Source organism: Cebus imitator, unplaced genomic scaffold (genome assembly GCF_001604975.1).
Source record: "Cebus imitator isolate Cc_AM_T3 unplaced genomic scaffold, Cebus_imitator-1.0 Scaffold15, whole genome shotgun sequence".
Classification (NCBI taxonomy): domain Eukaryota; kingdom Metazoa; phylum Chordata; class Mammalia; order Primates; family Cebidae; genus Cebus; species Cebus imitator.
Window position 1 is genome coordinate 9576440 of NW_016107330.1, and position 24379 is coordinate 9600818.

Sequence of the window (24379 nt, forward strand, 5' to 3'; positions counted from 1 at the left end):
AAAAAAAAAAAAAAAAGAAAAAGAAAAAGAAAAGAAAAGAATATAATGGAATGATATCTGGAAAATTCCCCCATATTTGGAAATTAAGTAACCCATGGGTCAAGTATGTAATCACAAGGAAATTTCGATCATATTTTGAACTGAATGAAAGTGAAAACATGACATATCAAATGTTCTGAGATGCAGCCACAGTAGTGCTAAGAGGGAAATTTATAGCACCACTTTGACATATTACAAAAGAAAAAATCTCTCTTTTTTTTGTAATAATAAAAAATTATTACAAAAAATGTAAGCATTTACTTTTTTTTTTTTTTTTTAAGACAAAATCTCACTCTGTCATACAGGCTGGAGTGCAGTGGTGCCATCTCAGCTCACTGCAACCTTGGCCTCCTGGTTTCAAGCAGTTCTCATGCCTCACCCTCTTGAGTAGCTGGAATTACAGGCATGGGCCACCATGCCCAGCTAATTTTTGTATTTTTAGTAGAGAAGGGGTCTCACCATGTTTACCAGGCTGGTCTTGAACTCCTGGCCTCAAGGAATCCTCCCACCTCAGCCTCCCAAAGTGCTGGGATTACAGATGTAAGCCACTGCACCCTGCTGAGGCTTGTACCACAAAGGAAGAGCCAAGTAAAACCAAAAAAGGAAGAGCCAAGTAAAACCAAAATTAGCAGGAGAAAATAAATAATAAAGATAAAAGCCAAAACAGGCTGATGTGAGAGAATTGCTTGAACCTGGGAGGCAGAGGTTGCGGTGAGCTGAGATCATGCCTCTGCATGCCAGCCTGGGCAACAGAGTGAGACTCCATCAAAAAAAAAAAAAAAAAAAAAAAAAAAAAAAAAAAAAAAAAAAAAAAAGCCAAAATAAATGAAATAGAAAACAAAAACATTAGCAAAAGTCAATACAACCAGAAGTAGGTTCTACAAACTAAAATTGATAAATCTCTGGCTAGACTGATTAGGAATAATAGAGAGAATACACAGATTAACCACACCAGAAAGAGCAGAAGAGACACTGCTACAAATTGTACGGAAATTAAAATAGGGTAGATTATGAAAACCTTTGTGTGAATACATTTAATAAGTTAGATGAAATGGACAGTTTCCTTGGAAAACACAAATGACCAAAGCCTGCTAAGGAAAATGAGACAGCTGGGCACAGTGGTTCATACCTGTAATCCCAGCATTTTGGGAGGCTGAGGTGGGTGGATCACTTGAGGTCAGGAAATGGAGACCAGCCTGGTCAACATGGTAAGACCCCATCTCCACTAAAAATACAAAAATAAGCTGGGCATGGTGCTGTGTGCCTGTAATCAGCTACTTGGAAGGTTGAGGCAGGAGAATCGTTTGAACCCAAGAGGCAGAGGTTCCAGTGAGCCTAGATCACACCACTGCACTCCAGCCTGAGCAACAGAGCCAGATCCCATCTGAAAAAAAGAGAAAAAAATAACAACCTGAATTTTTTTTTCTTATGAAAGCGTTTTGCTCTGTCTTCTAAGTTTGAGTCCAATGGTGAAGGTCTTGCTATATTTATCAGGCTGGTTTCAAACTCCTGGGCTCAAGCATTCCTCAACCTCCCAAAGCTCTGGAATTATAGGTGTGAGCCATCTCGTCTGGCATAGATATTGAATTCTTTTTTTTTTTTTTTTTTTTTAAAGGGTTTTTACTTTTTTTTCCCAGGCTGGAGTGCAATGGCGTGATCTCGGCTCGCCGCAACCTCCACCTCCTGGGTTCAAGCAATTCTCCTGCCTCAGCCTCCTGAGTAGCTGGGACTACAGGCATGCGCCACCATGCCCAGCTAATTTTTTGTAGTTTTAGTGAAGACAGGGTTTCACCATGCTGACCAGGATGGTCTCGATCTCTTGACCTCGTGATCCACCCACCTCGGCCTCCCAAAGTGCTGGGATTACAGGCTTGAGCCACCGCGCCCGGCCCTTGAATTCTTAATAAGAAAATGTTTCCACAAAGAAAACACCAGGTCTACGTGGCTTCATTGGACACTTAAGGAAGAAACAATATCAATTCTGTACAAATGTTCCTAGTATATAGAGAAGGAGAGGTCATTTACCAACTCATCTTATGAGGCTAGGATTACCAGATACCAAATGACACAAAGATGTTATAAGAAAAGAAACTACACACGTATCCTTCATGGATCTAGACACAAAAACCTTTTTATTTTTTTCAAAAATCCTCTTAAAACTTAGCAAAATGAATACAGTAGTATATAAAAACAATAATACATCATGACCATGTTAGTTTCATCCCAGGAATACAAGATTGGCTTAGAATTTTTAAATCAATCAATATAATTTACTATACTAAGAAGCTATAAATCCATATGACCATCTCAATAGATGCAGAAAAAGCATTTAACAAAATTTAATACCTAACCTAGTCATGAAAGGAAAAAAAAGACTCTCAGCCAACTAGGAATAGAAGGGAAGTCCTGAAACTGAGAAAAGGCATCCATAGGCCAGGCGTGCTGGCTCATGCCTGGAATCCCAGACTTTGGGAGGACAAGATGGGTGGATTGCTTGAGCCCAGGAGTTCGAGACCAATGGAAGGCAACATAGCAAGACTTCTCTACAAAAAATAAAATAAAATAAAATAATTTTTTAAGGAAATACACAAAACACTTACTATGGAGGTTCAGTAAGAATGGTAGGAGAAATTGTAAAGTTAAAGGAAATAGTTACAAACCTTCTGGGAAGGCTGGGGAGTTTGCATAGTTTTGGTGAAAGATCTGGCTGAAGACAGCCTACTCCTCTTTCCCTTACATTAATAGCAGAAAAGCAAGTAACAAGGGAATGTAGACGTGTTTATCTGAATAACTTGTTTACTCATGTGGTCCCAAGACTAAACTTTAAGCATCCTTGGGTGCATGATTGCTCTCTACTCAGGGGGCCTGCAATGTTAATTACCTTCTAGTGGTGTTTACTCATGACCTTTGCCGTTTAATCTGTACTAAATAAATACAAACTTGTCTGGCTGATCTAGGTGACACTGAAGACTGTGGCAGCAGAGCCCCCTTAGTCTGGCTGACAGGCAAGAGATCTGTGTCAATGTATGTTACTCATCCATCGTGCAGCTGGGGTCTGCAGGATGGATCCAGGCAACCTACAGCTAATATATTTAATGATGAAATCAGAGTTTTGCCCCTAAGATTGAGAACAATGATGTCAACTCTTATTCAACATTGTATTGAAGATACTAGTTATTTCGACATATTTCTTTCCTGTTGTTTTCATTGTGTTTTGTTTTGTTTTGTTTTGTTTTGTTTTGAGACAGAGTCTTGCTCTGTCACCCAGGCTGGAGTGCAGTGGCATGATCTTGATCTTGGCCCACTGCAGCCTTGACATCCTCCTGAGCTGAAGAGATCCTCCTATTTCAGCCTCTGGAGTAGCTGGAGCTACAGGTGTACACCACCACACCTGGATAATTTGGGGTTTTTTTTTGTAGAGATAAGATTTCACTGTGTTGCCGAGGCTGGTCTCCCAATTCCTAGGCTCAAGGAATCTGCCCACTTCGGCCTTCCAAAGCATTGGAATTACAGGTGTGAGCCACTGCACCTGGCCATAAACATATTTCAGTATATGAGTAATCATAGGCAATTTCTTACATAACTACAATACCATTGTTGTGCCAACAAAATTAAGGATTCTTTGGTGTCAGCTAACACCAGGAACATATTAAAATATCCCTGACTGTTTAAAAAAAATGTATGTTTTGGCTGGGCATGGTGGCTCACATCTGTAATCCCAGCAGTTTAGGAGGCCAAGGTGGGTAGATCATGAGGTCAAGAGATCGAGACCATCCTGGCCAATATAGTAAAACCCTGTCTCTACTAAAAATACAAAAATTAGCTGGGTGTGGTGGCACGTGCCTGTAGTCCCAGTTACTTGGGAGGCTGAAGCAGGAGAATTGCTTGAACCCGGGAGGCAGAGGCTTCAGTGTGCCGAGATCACACCACTGCACTCTCAAAAAAAAAAAAAAAAAAGTAAGTTTTGGCCTTCAGAGCAAGCATGGTCTGACCAACACCTTGAATTCAGACTCCAAGCCTTCTAAACTGGGGCACTCAATGACCACCTGCTGAGTGAGTTCATGGCAGGCAAGTGGGCAGCCACCTGAGGCATTAGGCCTCATAAAATCTGAAGCAGCCGAGGCTGGCAAGTTCCTGGGACAATTTAGTGAACTCAAGACTACAGCTGGGTGCAGTGGCTCTTGCCTATAATCCCAGCACTTTGGTAGGCTGAGGTGGGCAGATTACCTGAGGTCAGGAGTCCGAGACTAGCCTGGACAACGTAGTGAAGCCCCATGTCTGCTAAGAATGCAAAGGTTGGCCAGGGACGGTGGTGTGCCTGTGGTTCCAGCTGCTCGGGAGACTGAGGCAGGAGAATCGCTCGATCCCAGGAGATGGAGGTTGCAGTGAGCCGAGGTTGTGCCACTGCACTTCAGCCCAGGTGACAAGAGTGAGACTCTGTCTCAAAAAAGAAAAAAAAGAAAACTATGGTGCTGGGACCAATCTCCTGAGTCACAAAATTTAAGAAGTCATCAAAAAGAGGAAATATTTTCAAACAATATTAAAAAAATTCAAATAGAGAACTAAAAATAATATCAATTTAAGTTGGTTCGAGTTAGATTAAAACTTGATTTACATATTGCATTTGGTTGTTATATTGCATATCTTGTGTCTATTTTAAATCTCAGCCATCCCACCCACCTTTCCACCCTTTTCATGCATTGACTTGTTCAAGAAACCCATTGTTTGGGCTATAGAATGCCCTGTGTTCTGTTTGCATAGTCATGGTTTTCTCTAACTTGTTCCTCTCTCCCCTCATACTTCTTGTCAAATGGAAGTTAGTGCTAAAGGCTAGATCATCTTCTGGTTCAGCATTTTTTTTTTTTTTTTGCTTTAGGTTTTGTTTTGTTTGTTTGTTTGCTTTTTTAGTAAGAATACTTCTTCATTGATGCTGTGTACTTCCTAATACATCACATTAGGGAAGCACACACAGCAGTAATGCTGAGATTATTTCCTACATGCAGATGTAAGAAATAATTCAGAAAGATCCCTGTACTCTTTCCCCAGTGATATGGTTTGGCTGTGTCCCCACCCAAATCTTTTGCTGAGATCAAACAGTGGGTTTGTGTGGGGTTAGCCTACTTCCTCCACTGCAGAGCTCCTCATCAAACCTTTTCCTTTTTTCTTTTTTTTCTTTTTTTTTNTTTTGAGACAAAGTCTTATTCTGTCACCAGGTTGGACTGCAGTGGCTCAATCTCGGCTCACTGCAACCTCTGCTACCGTGTTCAAGTGATTCTCCTGCCTCAGCCTTCCAAGTAGCTGGGACTACAGGTGCACACCACCATGCCCAGCTAATTTTTAGTAGAGATGGGGTTTCACCATGTTGGCAAAGATGGTCTCAATCTCTTGACCTCATGATCTGCCTACCTACCTTGGTCTCCCAGAGTGTTGGGATTACAGGAGTGAGCCTGGCAAACCTTTCGTCCTTTGCTTTTAGAGACAAAGTTTCACTGTGTCTCAAACTCCTGGCTCAAATCATCTACCCACCTTGGCCTCCCAAAATGCTGGGACTACAGGTGTGAGCCAACATACCTAGCCTCATCTTATAATTTCATCTATTGATGATCTTTGCCTGAATCACTCAAAATAGAGTTTTAAACTCCGGATTATGTTTTGTACATTCTCAATATATTTTGTACATGCTGAAAACAGATCTTAGGACTGTAAGATTAAGATATACAACCTCTGTTATTTTTATTTTCCATTTTGTTTTTTCTTGTGACAGGGTCTTACTTTGTCACCCAGGCTGGAATGCAGTGGTGCAAACACGCAAACATGGCCCAGTGCAGCCTCGACTTCCCAGGCTCAAGGATCTTCCCACCTCAGCTCCTCAAATAGCTGGGATTGCAGTCATGTGCTACCACACCCAGCTAGAATTTTTAATTAAAAGTTTCTTTAATTAAAAAAAAAAAATTGGCCAGGCACAGTGGCTCACACCTGTAATCCCACCATTTTGGGAGGCCAAGGCAGGCAGATCACTTGAGATCAGGAGTTCAAGACCAGCCTGGCCAACATGGTGAAACGCTGTCTCTACTAAAAATAAAAATAAAAAAAATTAGCCAGGCGTGGTGCTATGCACCTGTAGTCCCAGCTACTCACGAGGCTGAGGCAGGAGAATTCCTTGAACCCAGGAGTGGGAGTTGCAGTGAGCCAATGTCATGCCACTGCACTCCAGCCTAGGTGACAGAGTGAGACTCCATCTCAATAAATAAAATAAAATAAAATATTTAAGAGATAGGTTCTTGCTCTTTTGTCCAGGCAGGAGTTCAGTGGTAGAAATATAGATCACTGCAGCCTCAAGCTCCTCAAACTCAAGCGATCCTTCCATGTCAGCCTTCTGAATCACTAGGACTGCAGTCCGCCTACATTTAAATGGGAACTATAGTTGTTCGGTTTTTAAAATAAACTTTAAAATGTTTGAGATAATGTTGGAGTCACATGCAGGTGTAAGAAATAATACAGAGAGATTCTTGTACCCTTTCTCCAGTGATATGGTTTGGCTGTGTCCCCACCCAAATCTCATCTTGAATTATATGTTGTGGGAGGGACCTGGTAGGAGGTAATTGAATCATGGAGGTAGGTGTTTCCCATGCTGTTCTCATGATAGTAAGTCTCACAAGATTTGATGATTATTATAAGAGGGAGTTTTCCTGCACAAGCTCTTTTTACTTGCTGCCATCCATGTAAGACATGATTTGCTCCTCCTTACCTTCTGCTATGATTGTGAGGCTTCCCCAGTCATGTGGAACTGTAAGTCCAGTTAAACCTCTTTCTTTTGTAAATTGCCCAGTCTTGGGTATGTCTTTATCAGCAGTGTGAAAACGGACTAATACACCCACTTTTCCCCAATAGTAGCATCTTTCAAAACTATACTACGTCACAACCTGGATGCAGACATTGATACAGTCAAGATACTGCTGTTGCTGGGCCATGTGTCCTATAAACACTGATTACATCTTGATGGTTGATGGCTTCTTCGAGTTCTTCTATACCCTTGCTATTTTTCTGGACAGTTCTATTGAAGCAGGAGGGGCAAGAAACAAACCTCTCGAGCACCAAACTGAGGAAGGAAGTGGCTTTTTATTTGGCTGGGAGATATGGGAGCAACAGCCTCATTCACTGAGCTCTCTAAGCAGCAGCTTCTCTCCTCTTTTATAGGTTTACAATGCTAAAGGGGAAACTGAGGCAAAACTGTGTCATCCATTTGCTGGACATCTGACCTTACAATCTTTGGCTTCATTGATTTGCTAATTCCTATGCAGCATGAGCAGGGACCAGCAGAGGAGGGAGCGTACAGAGACAAGACAAAAGCACTAAGCTGTTTGTTGGCAGAGGTGTTTCCAGGAGGGAGCTTGGGCCATGCAGACGTGGGGGCATGAAACAGAGCTGGGATCCAGCCAGCAGGAATAACTTTCATTTGCAGATCTTTCAAGGTTAACAGATAGCAAAGACGCTTGGAACTGAAAAGGGAGTCATTTCCCAGCTCTTTGGTAGTTTTTTTTTCCTTCTTCACCCTCCTTCCCATTGCAGGGGAGGGGAAGGAGGAGGTGGAGATCAGGAATCCGAAGGAGGTGAGGGGGTCTCCCCTCTATCAGTTGTTAAGAGAGGGGTGTTGAAGTTCAACCATAATGTGAACTTTTCTCTTTCTGCTTTCCAGTCCATCAGTTTTTGCTTGAAATATTTTGAGAGCTCTGTTTGGTGCTTACACATTTAAGATTGCTATGCCTTCTTGGTGGATTGACTTTTTTTCATCATTATATAATGTCCTTCTCTGTTTCTGATAATTTTCTTTGTTCTGAAGTCTACTTTATTCTAATATCACATTACAGTATCTCTTTTTTGGACCTTATTTATGTGGTATTAATTCAGAAAGAACTTTTTAAAATTTTTATTTAATTAATTAATATATTTATTTTAGAGACAGGGTTTTGCCACATTGGCCAGGATGGTCTCAATCTTCTGACCTCATGATCTACCTGCCTCAGTCTCCCAAAGTGCTAGGATTACAGGTGTGAGCCACCACACCTGGCCAGAAAGAGCTTACTAAGGATGGCAATGCTGGATCAAAAAGTTAGACCTTTTTTTTTTTTTTTTTTGACAGAATCTCACTCTGTGGCCCAGACTGGAGTATAATGACGCAATCTCGGCTCACTGTAACCTCCACCTCCTGGGTTCAGGCGATTCTCCTGCCTCAGCCTCCCAAGGAGCTGAGACTACAGGCATGCACCACCACACCGGGCTAGTTTTTGTATTTTTAGTAGAGACAGGGCTTCACTGTGCTAGCCAGGATGGTCTCAATCTCCTGAACTTGTGATCCGCCCGCCTCAGCCTCCCAAAGTAGAACTTCTTAAATGAGACAATCTCTCTCTACTAGGATCTAGTAATTATTTACCCAGAAGGGCATGCACTGCTCCGCAGCAAGAATTTCATGTTCAAAATTCAGGGAACAGTAAATACCACCAGTGTCAAAATACCACAACCTCCAATTAGTGAAGTGATTATTATAGGTATCTGTAAGACTTTAGGGGTTTGAATGAGACAGAGGACCGGAAAGCAGACTTTGTTTTACTACCTCCTGGACCATTTGCAAAGCTTTTTGCTGCAGGAGGCTCCTTTCACATTTTGATGTTTGTCTTATCACTTGGTACAAAACATGTAATAAAACTTCCAGGTGTAGAATATGCTGTCTGCAAGCCTCATGATGTTCAGATTTGTCCTTCATGACTGGGGGCTACGAGCCCTAATTTGTTTTATATGAGTTGTGGAATGTCTTTAGAAACTGCAAAAATGTCCCCGCACAAAGGTTACTTGAGAGATATGGCCTGGATTTTTTCCTCATTCAAGACCTATTCATTGTGTTCAGCTGTCTTGGAATGGCATGCAATGAGAGCATTTTCTTCCATGGGGGCACTATCAGAATCTGCTACTTAATTTCATTCTTGGATTGGAATATTGGCAAGTATTATTATACTAGTGTTTCTCTGACCTATTAACCAAAAATTCCAGGGGGATTTAAAAAAATAGGGGAGGGTCAGTGGAGGGTGAGGAGTTGGGGAGAGATAGCATGGGAACAAATGCCAGATATAGGTGATGGGGAGGAAGGCAGCAAATCACACTGCCACGTGTGTACCTGTGCAACAATCTTGCATGTTCTTCACATGTACCCCAAAACCTAAAATGCAATAAAATAAATTAAAAAAAATAAATAAATAGCTAGAGTGTTGGAGCTGTTCAAAGCTTCTAAAAAAACAAAAAACAAACAAACAAACAAAAAAAACAACAACTCAGTGAAAGGAGTACATTTGGCCAGGTGAAAGCATATGGAGTCTCAGCATTTCTCTGAATGGAAATTGAAAAGAAGACATTAACAAAACCCAAAGTCAAAAAGTGCTAGTAGTGGCAACAACTCAAATCACTAATGTTCAGTGATGGAGCAACCTGGGCGTGATGGCACACACCTGTAGTCCCAGCTACTCGGGAGGCTGAGGCAGGAGTAGCTTGAACGGGGGGTAGAGGTTGCAGTGAGTCAAGATTGCACCACTGCACTCCAGCCTGGGCAATCAAGTGAGATGGTCTCATAAAAATAAATAAATAAGAACTAAATAAAAATACAAACTATTACCCTTTTGACAGCATGTCAGGCTTCTGGGGTCCCTTCCCCGAGCTCAGCTCTAAGCCAAGCAATTTAATGTTTGGGGAAATTAACTTCTTCCAGTTTGAGGAACATTACAGAAGAGATACAGCCATTTTTTTTTAGATTGGAAGTTCATATTTTATTTCTCTAGTGACATATTTACAGCTCAATATAAATTAAAGGCCTGCTTGTACACCAAAACCAGGTCCCTTGGGTGGTTCAGTCAAAGAGGTAAGACCTCCAGCTGGCTCACAAGAGAATCATCCACTCCTTGGCCTAGGTTTTGGGATTTTGCCAGCCTTGAATTCATCAATAATTTCTTCAATATCCTTAGGTGTCAAATCCTCATAGTAGCTGTCACTTACTTGAATCACTGGTACATTCACATAGGCCCCTAAACATTCCACTTCTATAAGACTGAAAAGTCAGGTATAGTCTCCTCAACCTTCATTCCAAGCTTTTTCTGAATGGCCTCCAGCATGCTGTCAGTTTCAAGCATGCAGGGTGTAGCAGTGCAGACCTGAATGTGAGACCTTCCAACTGGCTTTCCATTATATATTGTAAAGTTGCTGCTTCATATACTCTCATTGCAGGTGCTTGTAAAACTTCTGCAACTTTGTTCATAGCAGAGATGGGCAACCACCCATTCCGCCTATGGGTCAAATCCAGGACTGGAAGAACAGTGCTGCTTTATGGCCTTCTGGATAGTTTTTTACAATTGCCTCTATCCTCTTACAGTTTTCTGGTATGAAATCAAATGGAATATCAGTGTTATTCTCAGGAGTATCTCTCACACAAATAAAGCTCCTCCAGCTCCATTCTGCACAGCTGCCTTATGCAAATTCCTTACACATCTTCCAGAGGGGCTGCAGTGGCCTCCGAGAAGAGGGCGAAGGCTATAGTGTCCTTGCCACCACCGGTAGGCCCATGCAGACCCCAGGGCTCTCCTGTGCCCAAAACTAAGGGAGGCACAAAGAGCAAGAGAAGGGCTGTGGCAGCACCAGGCTCAGCTCAAGCCTCCTTGCCCACTGGGTGGCGAGGCCAGCCGCCCAGGCCTGGAGCACCACAGCGGAGGAGAAGCCGTTTTAAATCACGAATGAAGGAAAAATACCATAGAAAATTCTGGGTGTTTGGGTGGTAGAATTGGAGAAGCTGACAATGTGAAAGTGAAGGAGGAAGGGCCAGGGCCCTTCCTGAACGTGGCATTTGAGGGTTTCCTGGGGATTTGTTTCTCTAGTTTTGGGGAATCATTCCCTTTGGTCCCACCTGATATAACTGCTAAAAGAGCTGAGTAGATTGTGCAGTGCTTGCAAAGGTCTAGTAAGAAGGCCATGTGCTTATGCAAAAAAAAAAAAAAAAAAAAAAAAAAATTAGCTTCTTTTTCTTCAGTGTCTCAGGGTCAAAGGAGTCCCAGTGCTTCAGAATGCACTCAGAGGAGTACAGGCTGAAAATGATCATCTAAAAAGAGAAGTGAGAAATAGGCATCCCTTTTATCTCCTTCCTTTTGGTGTGACCCAGAGTGGAGAGGGAGACAGTGAGGGCGCCACCACTACTGTTTTCCTTCCTTGGTTCCTGGGTTCCAGCATCTTATTAAACATGCCGCCCATGGTTGCAGGTGTGACCCCCAGACGTGGAACCAGAGGAATTAAGTGATTGGGGTTAGTCACACTTTCCCATGTGACTCCAGTCCTGCACTTGTGATTTCCTTTTGAGTTCCTAGACTTGTGTGACCCGGGTGGCTCCCAGAAAAATGGATCTTCCCCACTGAGCCCTGCCCTAACAGATTTCTGGGCTTTTTTTTTTTTAACACATAATTGAGACACTATATACAACTGACCCACTTAAAGTGTATAATTTAATGGTGTTTAGTGTATTCAGAATGGTACAGCCAACACAGTCAATTTCAGAGTGCCTTCATCACCTCCCCAAAAGAAACTCTACTCAATTGCTGTGAATCTCCATTTCCTCCCAAAGTCCCTCTCGGTCCTAGGCAATCACTCATCTACTTTCTGTGTCTAATAGATTTGCTTATTCCAGATACTTCATATAAATGGAATCATACAATAAGACCTTTTGTGACTGGCTTCTTTCACTTGCCATGTTTTTAACGTTGGTCCACACTGTAGATGTTTCATAGTTCATTCCTTTTTATTTTTGAAAAATAACCCATTGTACATACAGATATATTGTTTATCCGTTCATCTATTGATTGACATTTGGGCAGTTTCCACTTTCTGGCTATTGTGAATAATGCTGCTATAACATTCATGTAATTTTTAATAAGGACATATATTTCATTTCTTGTAAGTATATACCTATGGAGTAAAATTTCTGAGTCATATAAATGCTTAATCTTAAAAAAAAACTGCCAGAATGTTCCAAAGTGGTTGCACCATGTTATAGTCCCAACGGCAGGACAATAAAAAGGCTCCTATTTCTCCAAACCCTCAACACTTGTTATTTTCTGTATTTTATTGACTGATCATCCTAGTGCTTAGCAGATTTGAAGGGGTTTTGATTTGCTTCTCCCCGATAACTATTGATTTTGAGCAGCTTTCTATGTGGCTACTGACCATCTGTATAACCTCTGTGGAAAACGGTCTATTCCAGTCATTTGCCCATTGTTTAACTGGGATTTTTTTTTTCCTTGAGGCAGGCTCTGGCTCTGTTGCCCAGGCTGGAGTGCAGTGGTGTGATCTTGGCTCACTGCAGCCTCTACCTCCTGGGCCCAAGAGATCCTCCCATCTCTGCCTCCCGGTTGGCTGGGACCACAGGTGCCTGTCACCTTACCCGACTAATTGTTTTGGTATTTTTTGTAGAGACAGGGTTTCGTCATGTCGCCCAGGCTGATCTTGAACTCCTGGGCTCAAGTCATCTGCCCGTCTGTCCTCTCAAAATGCTAGGATTACAGGCATGAGCCACTACGCCTGGGTAGGTTTTCATTTTTATTAAGCTATAAGAGTCCTGTATCTATTCTAGCTACAAGTTCCTTAACAGATAGGTAATTTGCAAAACACTATCCCATTCTGTAGCTTTTTTCACTTTCTTGATATTGTTCTCCGAAGCATGAACATTCTAAACTTTGATGGTGTTGACTTTTTCTTTTGCTACTTGTGCTTTTGGTGTCAATATCTAAGAAACCACTGCCTAATCCAAAGTCACACTTACTCCAATATTTTCTTCTAAGAGTTTTACCTTATTACTTAGATGGCTGATCATTTGAGTTAATTTTTTTTGTGTATGGCATGGGGAAGGGGTCCAACTTCATTCTTTTGCATGAGGACATCCAGATGTTGGTGAAGATGATTCTTTTCCCTGCTGAAGTCTCTTGGCAATCAACTCTAAATCAGTAAGAGTTTACTTCTGGACTCTCAGTTCTGTCCAGTTGCTCTGTCTATTCTTATGCCAGAACCACTGTCTTTATTACTATAGCTTTGTAGTAAGTTTTGAAATCAGAAAGCATGAGTCCTCCAACCATGTGATTTTTTTCAAGACTGTTTTGGTTCCCATGCGTCCCCTGAATTTCCATATGAGCTTCAGGATTAATTTGTCCATTTCAGCATTAAGAAAAAGCCACCTGGGAGTAATATAAATTACATCAAAATCTTTTTATCAGTTTGAAGGATTTTTTTTTTTTTTTTGAGATGGGGTCTCACTGTGTCACCCAGGCTACAGTATAGTGGCGTGATCTTGGCTCACTGCAACTTCTGTTTCCAGGGCTCAAGCGATCCTCCCATCTCAGCTCCTGAGTAGCTGGGACTACAGGTATGTGCCACCACACGCATATTTTTTGTATTTTTGGTAGAGACAGGGTTTCACCATGTTGCCTAGGCTGGTCTCAAACTCCTGAGCTCAAGCAATCCACCTGCCTTGGGCTCCCAAAGTGCTGGGATTATAGCCACGAGCCACCGAGCCAGCCTTGGATTTTGTCTTTTCAAGCAACTCATTAGTGTGGTTTGTTGTGCAAAGATAACTGATACACCACTCCACATGGGTGAGCATCTGTTTTGTTATGGGTAAAGAGAAAAGAAGGTGACAACATAGTGAGACCTCCGCTCCACAAAAAAATAAAAACTTCTCAGGAGGCTGAGGTGGGAGGATCCCTTGAGCCCCAGAGGTCAAAGTTGCTGTGAGCAACAATCACGCCACTGCACTCCAGTCTAGGCGACAGAGTGAGAACCTGTCTCAAGAACAAATAATAAATATAAATGAAACAGTACATTTCCAGGGTGGGCCTCTTTCATTGCGTGAAGAAGCTGCTCCGAGTGCTGCCTGCTGCCCAGCCCAGGGCTGGAGGGATTTTGCCGCACTGGGAATGCAGCAGGCTCAGCAACCACTGAACTGAGGATTCTTCCTCTCAGCCCTCGTGCCTCCTGTGTGGAAGAGGGGTTTCCAAGGGAAATGACCTTGGCTGCCTATGTCGCCATGCCGAACAGGAGGCCCAGAGCCAAGGCTGAGCACCTTATGGGTGAAAAGACAAGAGGCTTTACTTAAGACACAGTAAGCGAAGACTGAGAGCATTCGAGATGTTTCACAGATCCTAGGAAGTGTTCTTCTTCTTGGTAGTCACTCTAATGGTAGTTTTTTTTTTTTTTTTTTTTTTTTTGAGATGGCGTTTCACTCTTGTTACCCAGGCTGGAGTGCAATGGCGCAATCTCGGCTCACCGCAACCTCCGCCTCCTGGGTTCAGGCAATTCTCCTGCCTCAGCCTCCTGAGTAGCTGGGATTACAGGCACGCGCCACCATGCCCAGCTAATTTTTTGTATTTTTAGTAGAGACGGGGTTTCACCATGTTGACCAGGATGGTCTCGATCTCTCGACCTCGTGATCCACCCGGCTTGGCCTCCCAAAGTACTGGGATTACAGGCGTGAGCCACCGCACCCGGCCTTCTAATGGTAGTTTTTTGTTGCAGTTATTTCATTCCTAAGAATTCACTGAGGCAATTCTGAATTAGAGAAAATGTACTCTAGGTGTACGACCCTCTTTCCTATCACGTGTAGAGGAGTTAGAGGCACCTCAATGCTGAGAGGTCAGGCAGGCATTCAGGCTGGGGACCGAGGAGACCTGGGGAGGACAGTGTGCTCCTGAGACCCACCTACTACCTCTGCCCTCTGAAGACTCCTGCCCACGGTTCTGCCCTTTCGTATCCCCAGGCAGGATGGGAAACAAGTTTCGGGGGTTCACTCAAGACCTGGGCTACAGCCAGGTCAAGTGCCTGCTTTATTCAACAGGAAATGCCCAAGTGGGACTCATCCCCGCCTTTCACAGCGTAAAGTGAACAGGGAGCAAGACAGGAAGCTAGAAAAATAATGCATGGATCCAGACAATCCAGAAAGACTGCTAAATCAGCTTAAGGCCAACACTGGTTAGCATGAGAAAATAGAAGAGGTGACAGAAAAGCCTGGGGTAGCCTGAGCCACAGTGGGCCTAGCGGAAGTAGTTGGGACATTCGTGGGCAACCAAATGCCAGGCTTGATGACAGGCGTCCACGACAGCCGGCTCCAGGGGCCCTTCCTCTGCCGCTGCCAAGTTCTGCTCCAGCTGCTCCAGGCTGGACATGCCCAGGATGACCGCATCCCCGTGGGCACCCTGCAAGGGAGACAGCCAGACTTCAACCCTCTTCCGCTGCATGGCGACTCCACTCACACCCCTCCCGGCCACCTCCCTGCTGAGATTTGGGCTTTCTTATACGCCATATGTCCAGAAAGAACTTAAGGTGCCTTGGATAGCTGTACCCATGTGACGTGAAACTGTATCCTCTCCCCTACTGCCACAGGGCGCTTCCAGGCAGACCTACATTCATGAACCAGTTCTGCCCCCTAGCAGCTGTGTAAAAATGGCTAAGTTGACTGGGCACAGTGGCTCACGCCTGTAATCCCAGCACTTTGGAAGGTTGAGGTGGGAAGAACACTTGGGCCAAAGTGTTCAAGACCAGCCTGGGCAACATAGTGAGACTCTGTCTCTACAAAAAACAACAAAACAAAATTAGCCGGGGGTGGTGGTGTACGCCTTTTCCCAGCTACCAGGGAGGCTGAGGCAGAAGGATCACTTGAGCCCAGGACGTTGCAGCTGGAGTGAGCTATGAGCGCGCCATTGTTCTACAGCCTGGGTGACAGAGTGAGACCCTGTCTCGAAAAAATTAAAAAGCAGGCTAAGTTAAGTATGTTTTGACAGTCCATCTTTTCCTCTATTTTCAGCATTAGTATGAGAGAAAACTTATGTAAAACACAGCTCCCATGTACTGAACATCTACCGGATATACGCCAGACGCTATGCAACATGTAAGACTGAAGCTGCAGATAAGTTTGTTGCTGTTAGTTTTGTTGTTGTTTGCTTGTTTTTTTAGACACGGTCTTGCTCTGTCCCCAGGCTAAAGTGCAGTGGTGTGATCTCAGCTCACTGCAGCCTTGACTTCCCGGGCTCAAGTGATCTTCCCCCCCTCCTGAGTAGCTGGGAACACAAGAGTAAGCCACCACGCCTGATGAATTGTTTTGATTTGTTGTAGAGATAGGGTCCCACTTTGCTGCCCAGGCTAGACTCAAATGCCTGAGCTCAAGCAATCCTCCCATCTCAGCCTCCCAAAGTGCTGGAATACAGGCGTGAGCCACCGCCACCAGCTAGGAAATAAGCTTTAACCAGGAAGACATGAGGCACCAAGAGAGGGAAACCAAAAGGGCGAGACGAGTGGGCTTTACAGTTAAATCTGTGTTAAAATGTCAGCCCCTTTAACAGCTGGGTGAACCTCCGTTTCCTCATCAATAACACTGGGATAATCATACTCCACAAAGCCTAAGGAATAAGAAAATCCCTGAAATGAAGCCTTCATTACAAACCCTGGCACTCAGAGGGGGAAGAGTGTTTTGAGAACTGGAAGTAAGAAATTTCAGAGGAATTGAGAAATCAAATGCTTTGGCCTTCACCTAAAGGTGATGCTCGTCCCCATGGAAGGGCAGAAGCTGAGCACCCAGGTCGCTGCCTACCTGCAGCTGTGAGTGGTGATACATCCACCGGAGGGCAGCCGAGGTCATGCTGGGGGCGTGGGCGCCATACGCAGCCTGCAGGGCGTTCTCCACCAGGGCAATGGCCTCGAAGTGGTGCTCCTTCCAGAAGCTGGGAAGGGGGGACAGTGGCACAGGGGTCAGTACCTTGGGGGTCACACTGGGAGCCATCACCAAAGAGCCAACCAGGGCCACTGCCCCACCCACACCCTGCGGTCCTGAGGAGCGGATGTCCTCTAGAGTCATAGGTCTCCCACTTCACTGGGCACCAGAACCACCCAGGATGCCAGCCCCCTCACCAGAGACCATGATGAATCTTTACTCCTGAGGACTCACAGCCTGCTCTTATTTTCCCTAGGGACATGAAGGCCACTCAGACGGGGCAGGTCTCCCTCCAGGGATCTCTCTCTCTTTTTTTTTTTAAACAAGTATTCATATTTTTGTTCCACTCTAACACCTCAGAGTAAAGAACTGATGGGCAGGCATCGGCTTCTGCTGACAAGTGCCAACCAGAATGAGACTGCTGAGTTCAGGTGCACTCCGCGGTTACTGGAACTGCAGGCCCAGTGGCCTCTGGTAAGATGCTGCAACGTGAGACCCTTGAGAGACATTGACTTGCTGAAGATGAACAGAAAACCGAGAGCCTCCAGTCCAGCTGTCGAAGAGCAACCACCAGCCGCCACCAAGGGGACCAGGGAAGAACATCCTCCTCTCAACCGATGTCCGGAAGCCCAAGGAAGAGTCCCAAGGTAGTGAAGAAGAGACAATCAACTCGAGGGAGAGCCAGGAAGTAAAATGCTAAAAAACCCACAGCTTTCAGAACACGTGAGGAAGGGAGCAGGCCAACACCGTCCGGCCACGGTGACCAACTCAATGAGGAACTCCATCAGGAGGCGCTGCAGCTGGACGCATGGAGTGAGGGGACGCCAACCACCTCAACTCTCTCCCTGAGCACAAGTAATTTCAGAGCAAGCCTAGAGACTAGGAACCACCAGAGAAGTCTCCAGAGGTCTGACCCAGAGAGCTCAACAACAGGGTGCGCCCCAGGGTGATGAAAATAAAATGAATCTGTTGTAAAATGACAAAAAAAAAAAAGAGTTACAACGTATTGCTTTGAAGTCCAGTGGTATATTCACACGTGACACGCCTGGTCACAGATGTCTCAAAACTGTGTGTCTCCACAGTATAATGTTTGCCTTTGTGGTCACCATTGTATTCCTCAAGACTTAGTGTTAAAAACCCGATAAAAACTGATTCATCTCCACGATGGGTGTCAGCTACATCGTTTCCCAACGTTAGAGAAAACCGAACGTGACTTCACTCCGTTTAGTTTTGGAGGCGGAAGCTCCAGCATGGCGGCGGAAGCTCTGGCTGTGGCTACGGGGGCAGAAGCTCCCCTCTTATTTTTTTTTTTTTTGACACATGGTCTTCCTCTGTTTCCTACGCTGGAGTGCAGTGGCATGATCATGGCTCATTGCAGCCTTGACCTCTTAGGCCCAAGTAATTTTCCTGCCTCAGCCTCCTGAGTAGCTGGGGCTACAGGTGTGCACCATCATGCCTGGAGAATTTTTTGAATTTTTTTGCTAAAGATCACCTTGCCTAGGCTGGTCTTGAATGCATGAACTTGGCCAGGTGTGGTGGCTCAAGCCGGTAATCCCAGCACTTTGGGAGGCCAGAGGCTGAGGCAGGCTGATCATGAGGTCAGGAGTTCAAGACCAGCCTGGCCAATATGGTGAAACCCCGTTTCTATTTAAAAATACAAAAATTAGCCAGGTATGGTAGTGCGTGCCTGTAGTCTCAGCTACTCGGGAGGCTGAGGCAGAAAAATCACTTGAACCCGGGAGGCAGAGATTGCAGTGAGTTGAGATCGTGCCACCACACTCCAGCCTGGGCAACAGAGCAAGACTCCATCTCAAAACAAAAAACAAAACAAAACAAAAAAAACTCATGAGCTCAAGCAATCCTCCCACTTTGGTGTCCCAAAGTGCTGGGATTACAGGTGTGGGCCACCGTGCCTGGCCCATCCTGGGATCGCTCTTTCCTTCTTAGCGGGTGATTGCTCAGGAAAGAGCTACGACTTCAAGGTCCCAACATCCAGGGATCCGCATTTCCTCCTGGAGGTCCCAAGACAACAAGAAAACCCACCGAGGATTTGGGAATTCTTGCAGGAATGCAGGGGAGGAGGTGCAAACAGCAAGGGAAGGTCTTACACCAGGAGCAGCCCAGGACTTCATTCCACATCAAGCTGAACCCACACCAGCCATCCTCACCAAGCCCACCCCGGCTCACCGATTCCTGTAGGTCTCAGCCCAGCTATTCCCAAAGAAGCGGCCCACGGGCTGTTTCCCATCCTTGTCCTCGTATTTGTACTTGCCAGTCAGCAGGCCCCCTGTGGAAAGGCAGCAATCAGCTCCTGGGCCCAGAGTGCCCCAGAAGCTGCCATGTCCCTCAGGACTCTGGACTAGGGGAGAGGCAGGGACCCAGGAGGGGTGAAGGATGCAGCCTAGCCTCTTGTCAAACCCTCCCTGCTTCCTAAATCCTGGGCTGGGCATCAGTGGGTCAGGAACAGGCTGGGACAGGGCCAGGAATGCTCCACGTACCAGCCAGAGGGTTGTAGGCATAGAACCTCAGTCCAAAGTGCCTGAGGCAGGGGAAGAGCTCCGTTTCCACCTGCCGGGTGGTAGCGTTGTACATGCCCTGCAGGGAGAGGGACCCCAGGGAGAGGGGGGACATGTCAAGAAAAGGAACTGTAGCCTTCCCCTGCTAAAACTCTAAAGCAACATGAGCCCAGGACTTCAGCAATATTCTAACATCACTACTGCTAGGAGGGGATGGAGAGAGGGTGTTAGGCCCAAGGACAGAAAATTGAAGTGGAATGACATCTTTCCACAAGTATCTGGTGTATGAACTCCATGCTGGACACTGGTTACAACCACAAGCAGGTGTCATAAAACTCCTGCCTCCACGAGGTGTTATACTCAAGTTTAAAAAAATTGAAAAGAACGCAGCTAATTTCAATAAAGTTAGGTTGTATGATCAAAGGAGGAGCTGAAAAGTACTCGCTGAACATATGAAGATAAGGTTTGGAGGCTGGAGACTCCTGTGGGGCTTTCTAGAAAGGCTTCCAAAGGAATAGACATCTATGTAAGGCCCGAGTGCTTCTCTCAGGGAGGAGGGCAGGGGAAATGCGTTCCACGCTGAAGTACAAAAGGAGGTGGGGAAGAAAGGGACCAAGGTGCACACTCAGGCAGGAAGGAAGCAGATGCCCAGTGGCAAGGCTGAGGAGCTTGAACGGCAACCTGAGGGTACCTGGGAGCCATCTGTAGGCTTTCAGCAGGGGAGTGGCTGCTATGCAGAGGGCAAGGGGGGCAGTGAGAGGAACAAAGACAGCCCAGGATGAGCAGGAGCCCTGGAGATTGTGGCCTCTGAAGCCCTGGCCCTCACCTGGTACACAGTGGGCAGGATCCAGCCGTTGCTCTTGCAGAGGGTACAGATCTCAGCCACTTCCCAGGAGGCATAGTTGGAGAGGCCAAGCTCCACAAACTTGCCCTGCACAGGTGAGGCCACAGTCAGAACCCAGTACAGCCCAAGAGACCAGGAAGGGGAGGCCAGGGTGGGGCCCTGGGTAATGGAGCTGCTCTCTGCTCCACCCTGGAATTGCCCTGGTGCATCTGCTCTCAAGAGTAGGATCAGGATAAAGAAAGGGGCAGGAGCCTGCCTTCGGAGCTTGGAGTGCCCCCTCACCTCCTGGTGTAGCTGGTGGCAGGCGCGCAGCGTCTCTTCCACTGGGGTGCCGTGGTCAGGTGCGTGTAGGTAGAAGAGGTCCACTCGGGGACACTGCAGCCTCTTCAATGACGTCTCCAGCTGGGACCGAACACTATCCGGCTTTAGTGATTTTCCATCCCAAGGGTTGGCCTTGGTGGCAATTTTCACTTGGAGAGAGAAGGGAATGATTAAGTGACCTATTAGGGCCATTTGCTAACCATGTAACCCTGGCTAAATTACTTCTATTCCCTTGGCCTCAATTCCATGATTCATAAAATGGGGTGATAATAATCAAACTATCCTTACTGAGGGGTCCTGGGGATTAAATAATGTCATATATGTGAGTTCTCAATGTTCACCTATTAGAATAACTATCATTAGTCACCAAAACTGCTGGCTGTGCCAGGCCTTGTACTAGAGACTAAGTATGCAGAGATGACCTGAACACAATGGCTCTCTGCCCTCCTGGAGCCCAGTCTAGAGGAAGGTACACCATGGTAAGCACAGGAGGGGAACACCCACAGTGCCAAGGAGACCGGATGAGATGCATGAGGCCAACTTGGGGACTCCAGGGAAGGCTCTCCCTAGGGGATCACCCCCAAACAGAGTCCCAGCAAACAAGGAAGAGCAGAAGGTACATTCCAGAGCATGGGAACCCATGCAAAGTCAGGCAAGAAAACAGTATGTGAGGCTCCAAACCTTCAAGTCTAAGTTATAAAAGCATAAATTCCAGAGCAAGGAGCAGTGGGACACAGGACAAGAGACGGGACAGACATGATCCCAAAGGTTCTTAAATACCATCCCACTGAATCTGAGCTTGATCATTCCAGTTTTTTTCAGGGTGTGAACCAGTCACCTGTATTCACACTTGGCTGCAGTACAGAGAAAGATGTCAAGGGGGCAGGCCTAGAAGAATTTAGGAAACAGATTCAGCCACATGAATGTGGCGCACTAGTAGAGATCAATTTGACAGCCTAGAAGGCAAACTGAGCAGAATGTAATTACAATCCTCCCTCCCCTCCCCTTTCCGAATCACAGAGCATGAGCATACATCCAACCATGTGGCGATACATCGCTATGACAACAGTGTTATGCATGCAAGCAGCTTGGAAATGAGTTAATTTTGAACTGTTATTTCCCCTATAAAGAACCCTAGCTGTTGGTCCAGGTACAGCGGCTCACATCTGTAAACCCAGCACTTTGGGAGGCTGAGTAGGAAAGATCACTTGAGCCCAGGAGTTTGAGATGATCCTGGGCAATGTAGCAAGACTTTGTCTCTACAAAAATAAAAACTAAAAAAGAACCCCAGCTGGGCGAGGCGGGGTGGCTCACACCTGTAATCTCAGCACTTTGGGAGGTTGAGGTGGGTGGATCACCTCAGGTTAGGAGTTTGAGACCAGCCTAGCCAACATTATGAAACCCCATCTCTACTAAAAATACAAAATTAGCTGGGCCTGGTGGAGCGTGTCCCAGCTACTCAGGAGGCTGAGATCACACCACCGAGCTCCAGCCTGGGCGACAGTGAGACTCTGTCTCAAAAAAAAAAAGAACCCCAGGTATCTGGACTGGTAGGTGGATGGGTTTTGCACTTTTCATACTTGGCCAAGTCAGTTCAGTAGCTCACAGGGGTGTCATGAGATCAGCTGGGACACGGGAGAGAACAAATTCCACAGTTTCTCACCCAGATTTTCTCCATTTCCTCAGAGGCCCGCAGGCATTCCTGGCATGAACTTTGCCTCAGGTCTGGCATGAGGACTTTGGTCCAGTGAGCTCCTGGCCTCAAAGATGGAAGTGGGGAAGGGTTGGAGAAGAAAAACAAACTCAGAAACAAAACCTTCATTATTAATAATATGCAACCTGGCTGGGTGCAGTGGCTCACGCCTGTCATCCCAGCAATTTGGGAAGCTGAGGTGGGCGGATCACTTGAGGTCAGGAGTTTGAGACCAGCCTGGCCAATATGGTGAAACCCCATCTTTACTAAAAATACAAAAATTAGTTGGGCGTGGTGGTGTGCACCTGTAATCCCAGTTACTCAGGAGGCTGAGACAGGATAATCAATTGAATCTGGGAGGCAGGGGTTGCAGTGAGCCAAGATCGTGCCATTACACTCCACCCTGGGTGACAGAGCAAGACTCGTTCTCAAATAATAATAATAAATAACATGGAGCCAGGTGAACTAGACAGAGCGTGGGCCTGAATTCACACTCGCCCTCTTTTCCCCTGACCCACCACACGCTGTGACTCTAAGGAGGACCCAGAGAGAACCTCTCTTGGGGTGGGGGAAGCTAGAGCATCCAGATGGTTGAGTAGATGAAGCATGGAAAGGGTAACAGCCCACATTTCCTGGGCCCTCACTGCTTGCCAGGCACCCTCTCCAGGGCTATCAATGGCGCCAGGCTCATGAGGGACAGTCCCCTCCATCCTCCACTCATGCCACACCTGGTCACTGGGCTTCCTTTCACACATCACGCACATTCCTTTTCCAAACCAAGTCTTTGCGCAGACTCGAATACTCCTTTCTCTTGTTCTCCTCCAAACTGCTATTTTTTTTTTTTTTTTTTCTTTTTGAGACGGAGCCTCGCTTTGTAGCCAGGCTGGAGTGTGGTGGCAAGATCTCGGCTCACTGCAACCTCTGCCTCCGGGATTCAAGTGATTCTCCTGCCTCAGCCTGCTGAGTAGCTGGAACTACAGGCGCACACCACCACATCCAGCTAATTTTTGTATTTTTAGTAGAGATGGGGTTTGACCATGTTGGCCAGAATGGTCTCGATTGACCTTGTGAACTGCCTACCTCGGCCTCCCAAAGTGCTGGGATGACAGGCGTGAACCACTATTGAGCCTTTAAGGCCGAGCTCCGGCATTTGCTGAGGTTTCCCTAGTATCTCTCCCCGGCCTACAGCTCCCAAAGCACTCTTTCTGGGCTCTCCAACAATCATTACTTCAATCTTCCCCACTAGACTCTGAGTTCCCTGTGGAGGGCTAGAGTCACTTTCTCTCCTATGGCCCCATGTCAATTCCTGGCACAGAGTAGACAGAAAGGCCCTACCCCCTCACCCGTCTGCACTTCCACCCTACCAACCCTACTCTCCCTGCCAGCCTACGCTGGCATCACCACAGTTCTCCCTGAGAGAGCCAGAGGTACTGCCAGCTGAACAGGGCAAAGTCTAGGGGATAAGGAATGGCCAGGAAGAGAAAAGGGTGCCCAGGGAATGCATGGGTGATGATGGCAACGAAGGGGTAGAGGACAGGCAGAGAGCCTGGATGGGGACCGGTTACGGACACCTAGCAGGTTTGGAGGCCGGAGCACCAATGGAGGTGGGAAGCGATGGGCCAGACCAGGCTGGTGGTATACTCTCGCGCTGCAATTCCCAGGGGAAGGAGAGTGGGGAAAAGGAGTCAGGGCAAAACACCGTCTAGTTGTCCTGGGGTTTCCAGAGCTGCGAAGTGGAAAGGGGTGGCGCAAGGGACGAAGCTGTCGGTGCTGCCCGCCGCTGGGCCCTAGTGGGTCGGTGCACGGCTGGGCTCAGCTCTGCACGGTGCAGGGGGAGGACCAGAGGACACTGTTACCTCTGCAGTCGCCGCCGCCCAGCCCAAGCCCCAGGCCGCCCAGGATAATCTCGGACTGGCCGTCGCTGTACATGAAGGCAGTGTCCAGCTCCGTGTGGCCGCGCTCCAGGAAGGCGCGCACAGCCGCAGCGCTGGCAGGCGGGCCCATGCGGCGCCCCATCTCCATGGTGCCCAGCACCGTGGCGGCCCGCGGTGGCGATGTCCGGGACATGGCGAGCGCGCGGGCCTCTGGCGGCGGGGAGCGACGCGCACAGTGGAGCGCAGCGCGTGGAGCAGCGCGAGACACGGCACTCAGCATGGCCGCGGCGCCTGCGTGTTTGGAGCCCGGAGGCCCAG

The 24379-nt window shown here is 46.6% G+C and overlaps 1 protein-coding gene and 1 pseudogene across 3 annotated transcripts; both read right to left on the reverse strand.

Annotated features, from left to right (window-relative positions):
* Positions 1-9824: 9824 nt before the first annotated feature.
* Positions 9825-13956, reverse strand: LOC108285786 (annotated as a pseudogene). Its single transcript, XR_001817701.1, has 2 exons — positions 13928-13956; positions 9825-10671 (listed from the first exon to the last, which is right to left on the reverse strand). The product of XR_001817701.1 is annotated as an NADH dehydrogenase [ubiquinone] flavoprotein 2, mitochondrial-like (transcript).
* Positions 13957-14888: 932 nt separating this feature from the next.
* On the reverse strand, positions 14889-24364 carry AKR7A2 (aldo-keto reductase family 7 member A2). Of its 2 annotated transcripts, XM_017505919.2 has the most exons (7): positions 24044-24364; positions 20456-20643; positions 20156-20260; positions 19312-19408; positions 19001-19100; positions 16694-16823; positions 14889-15302 (listed from the first exon to the last, which is right to left on the reverse strand). In XM_017505919.2, exons 1-7 carry the CDS (start codon positions 24339-24341, stop codon positions 15141-15143), a joined length of 1080 nt encoding a protein of 359 aa, XP_017361408.1. In that variant the 5' UTR covers positions 24342-24364; the 3' UTR covers positions 14889-15140. The 2 variants fall into 2 exon arrangements, with proteins under 2 accessions (XP_017361408.1, XP_017361416.1); XM_017505927.2 differs by lacking the exons at positions 14889-15302; positions 16694-16823 and adding an exon at positions 17123-18088.
* Between the last annotated feature and the right edge of the window lie 15 nt (positions 24365-24379).

Excerpts from the sequence above, each read along its gene's own strand:
- AKR7A2 (XM_017505919.2), bottom strand. The coding sequence starts at position 24,341 with ATGCTGAGTGCCGTGTCTCGCGCTGCTCCACGCGCTGCGCTCCACTGT. Across the intron at positions 20,644-24,043 it reads GGGCGGCGGCGACTGCAGAG|TGAAAATTGCCACCAAGGCC; the intron begins GTAACAGTGTCC and ends TCTCTCTCCAAG. Across the intron at positions 16,824-19,000 it reads GCTGAGACCTACAGGAATCG|CTTCTGGAAGGAGCACCACT; the intron begins GTGAGCCGGGGT and ends CCCCCTTCCCAG.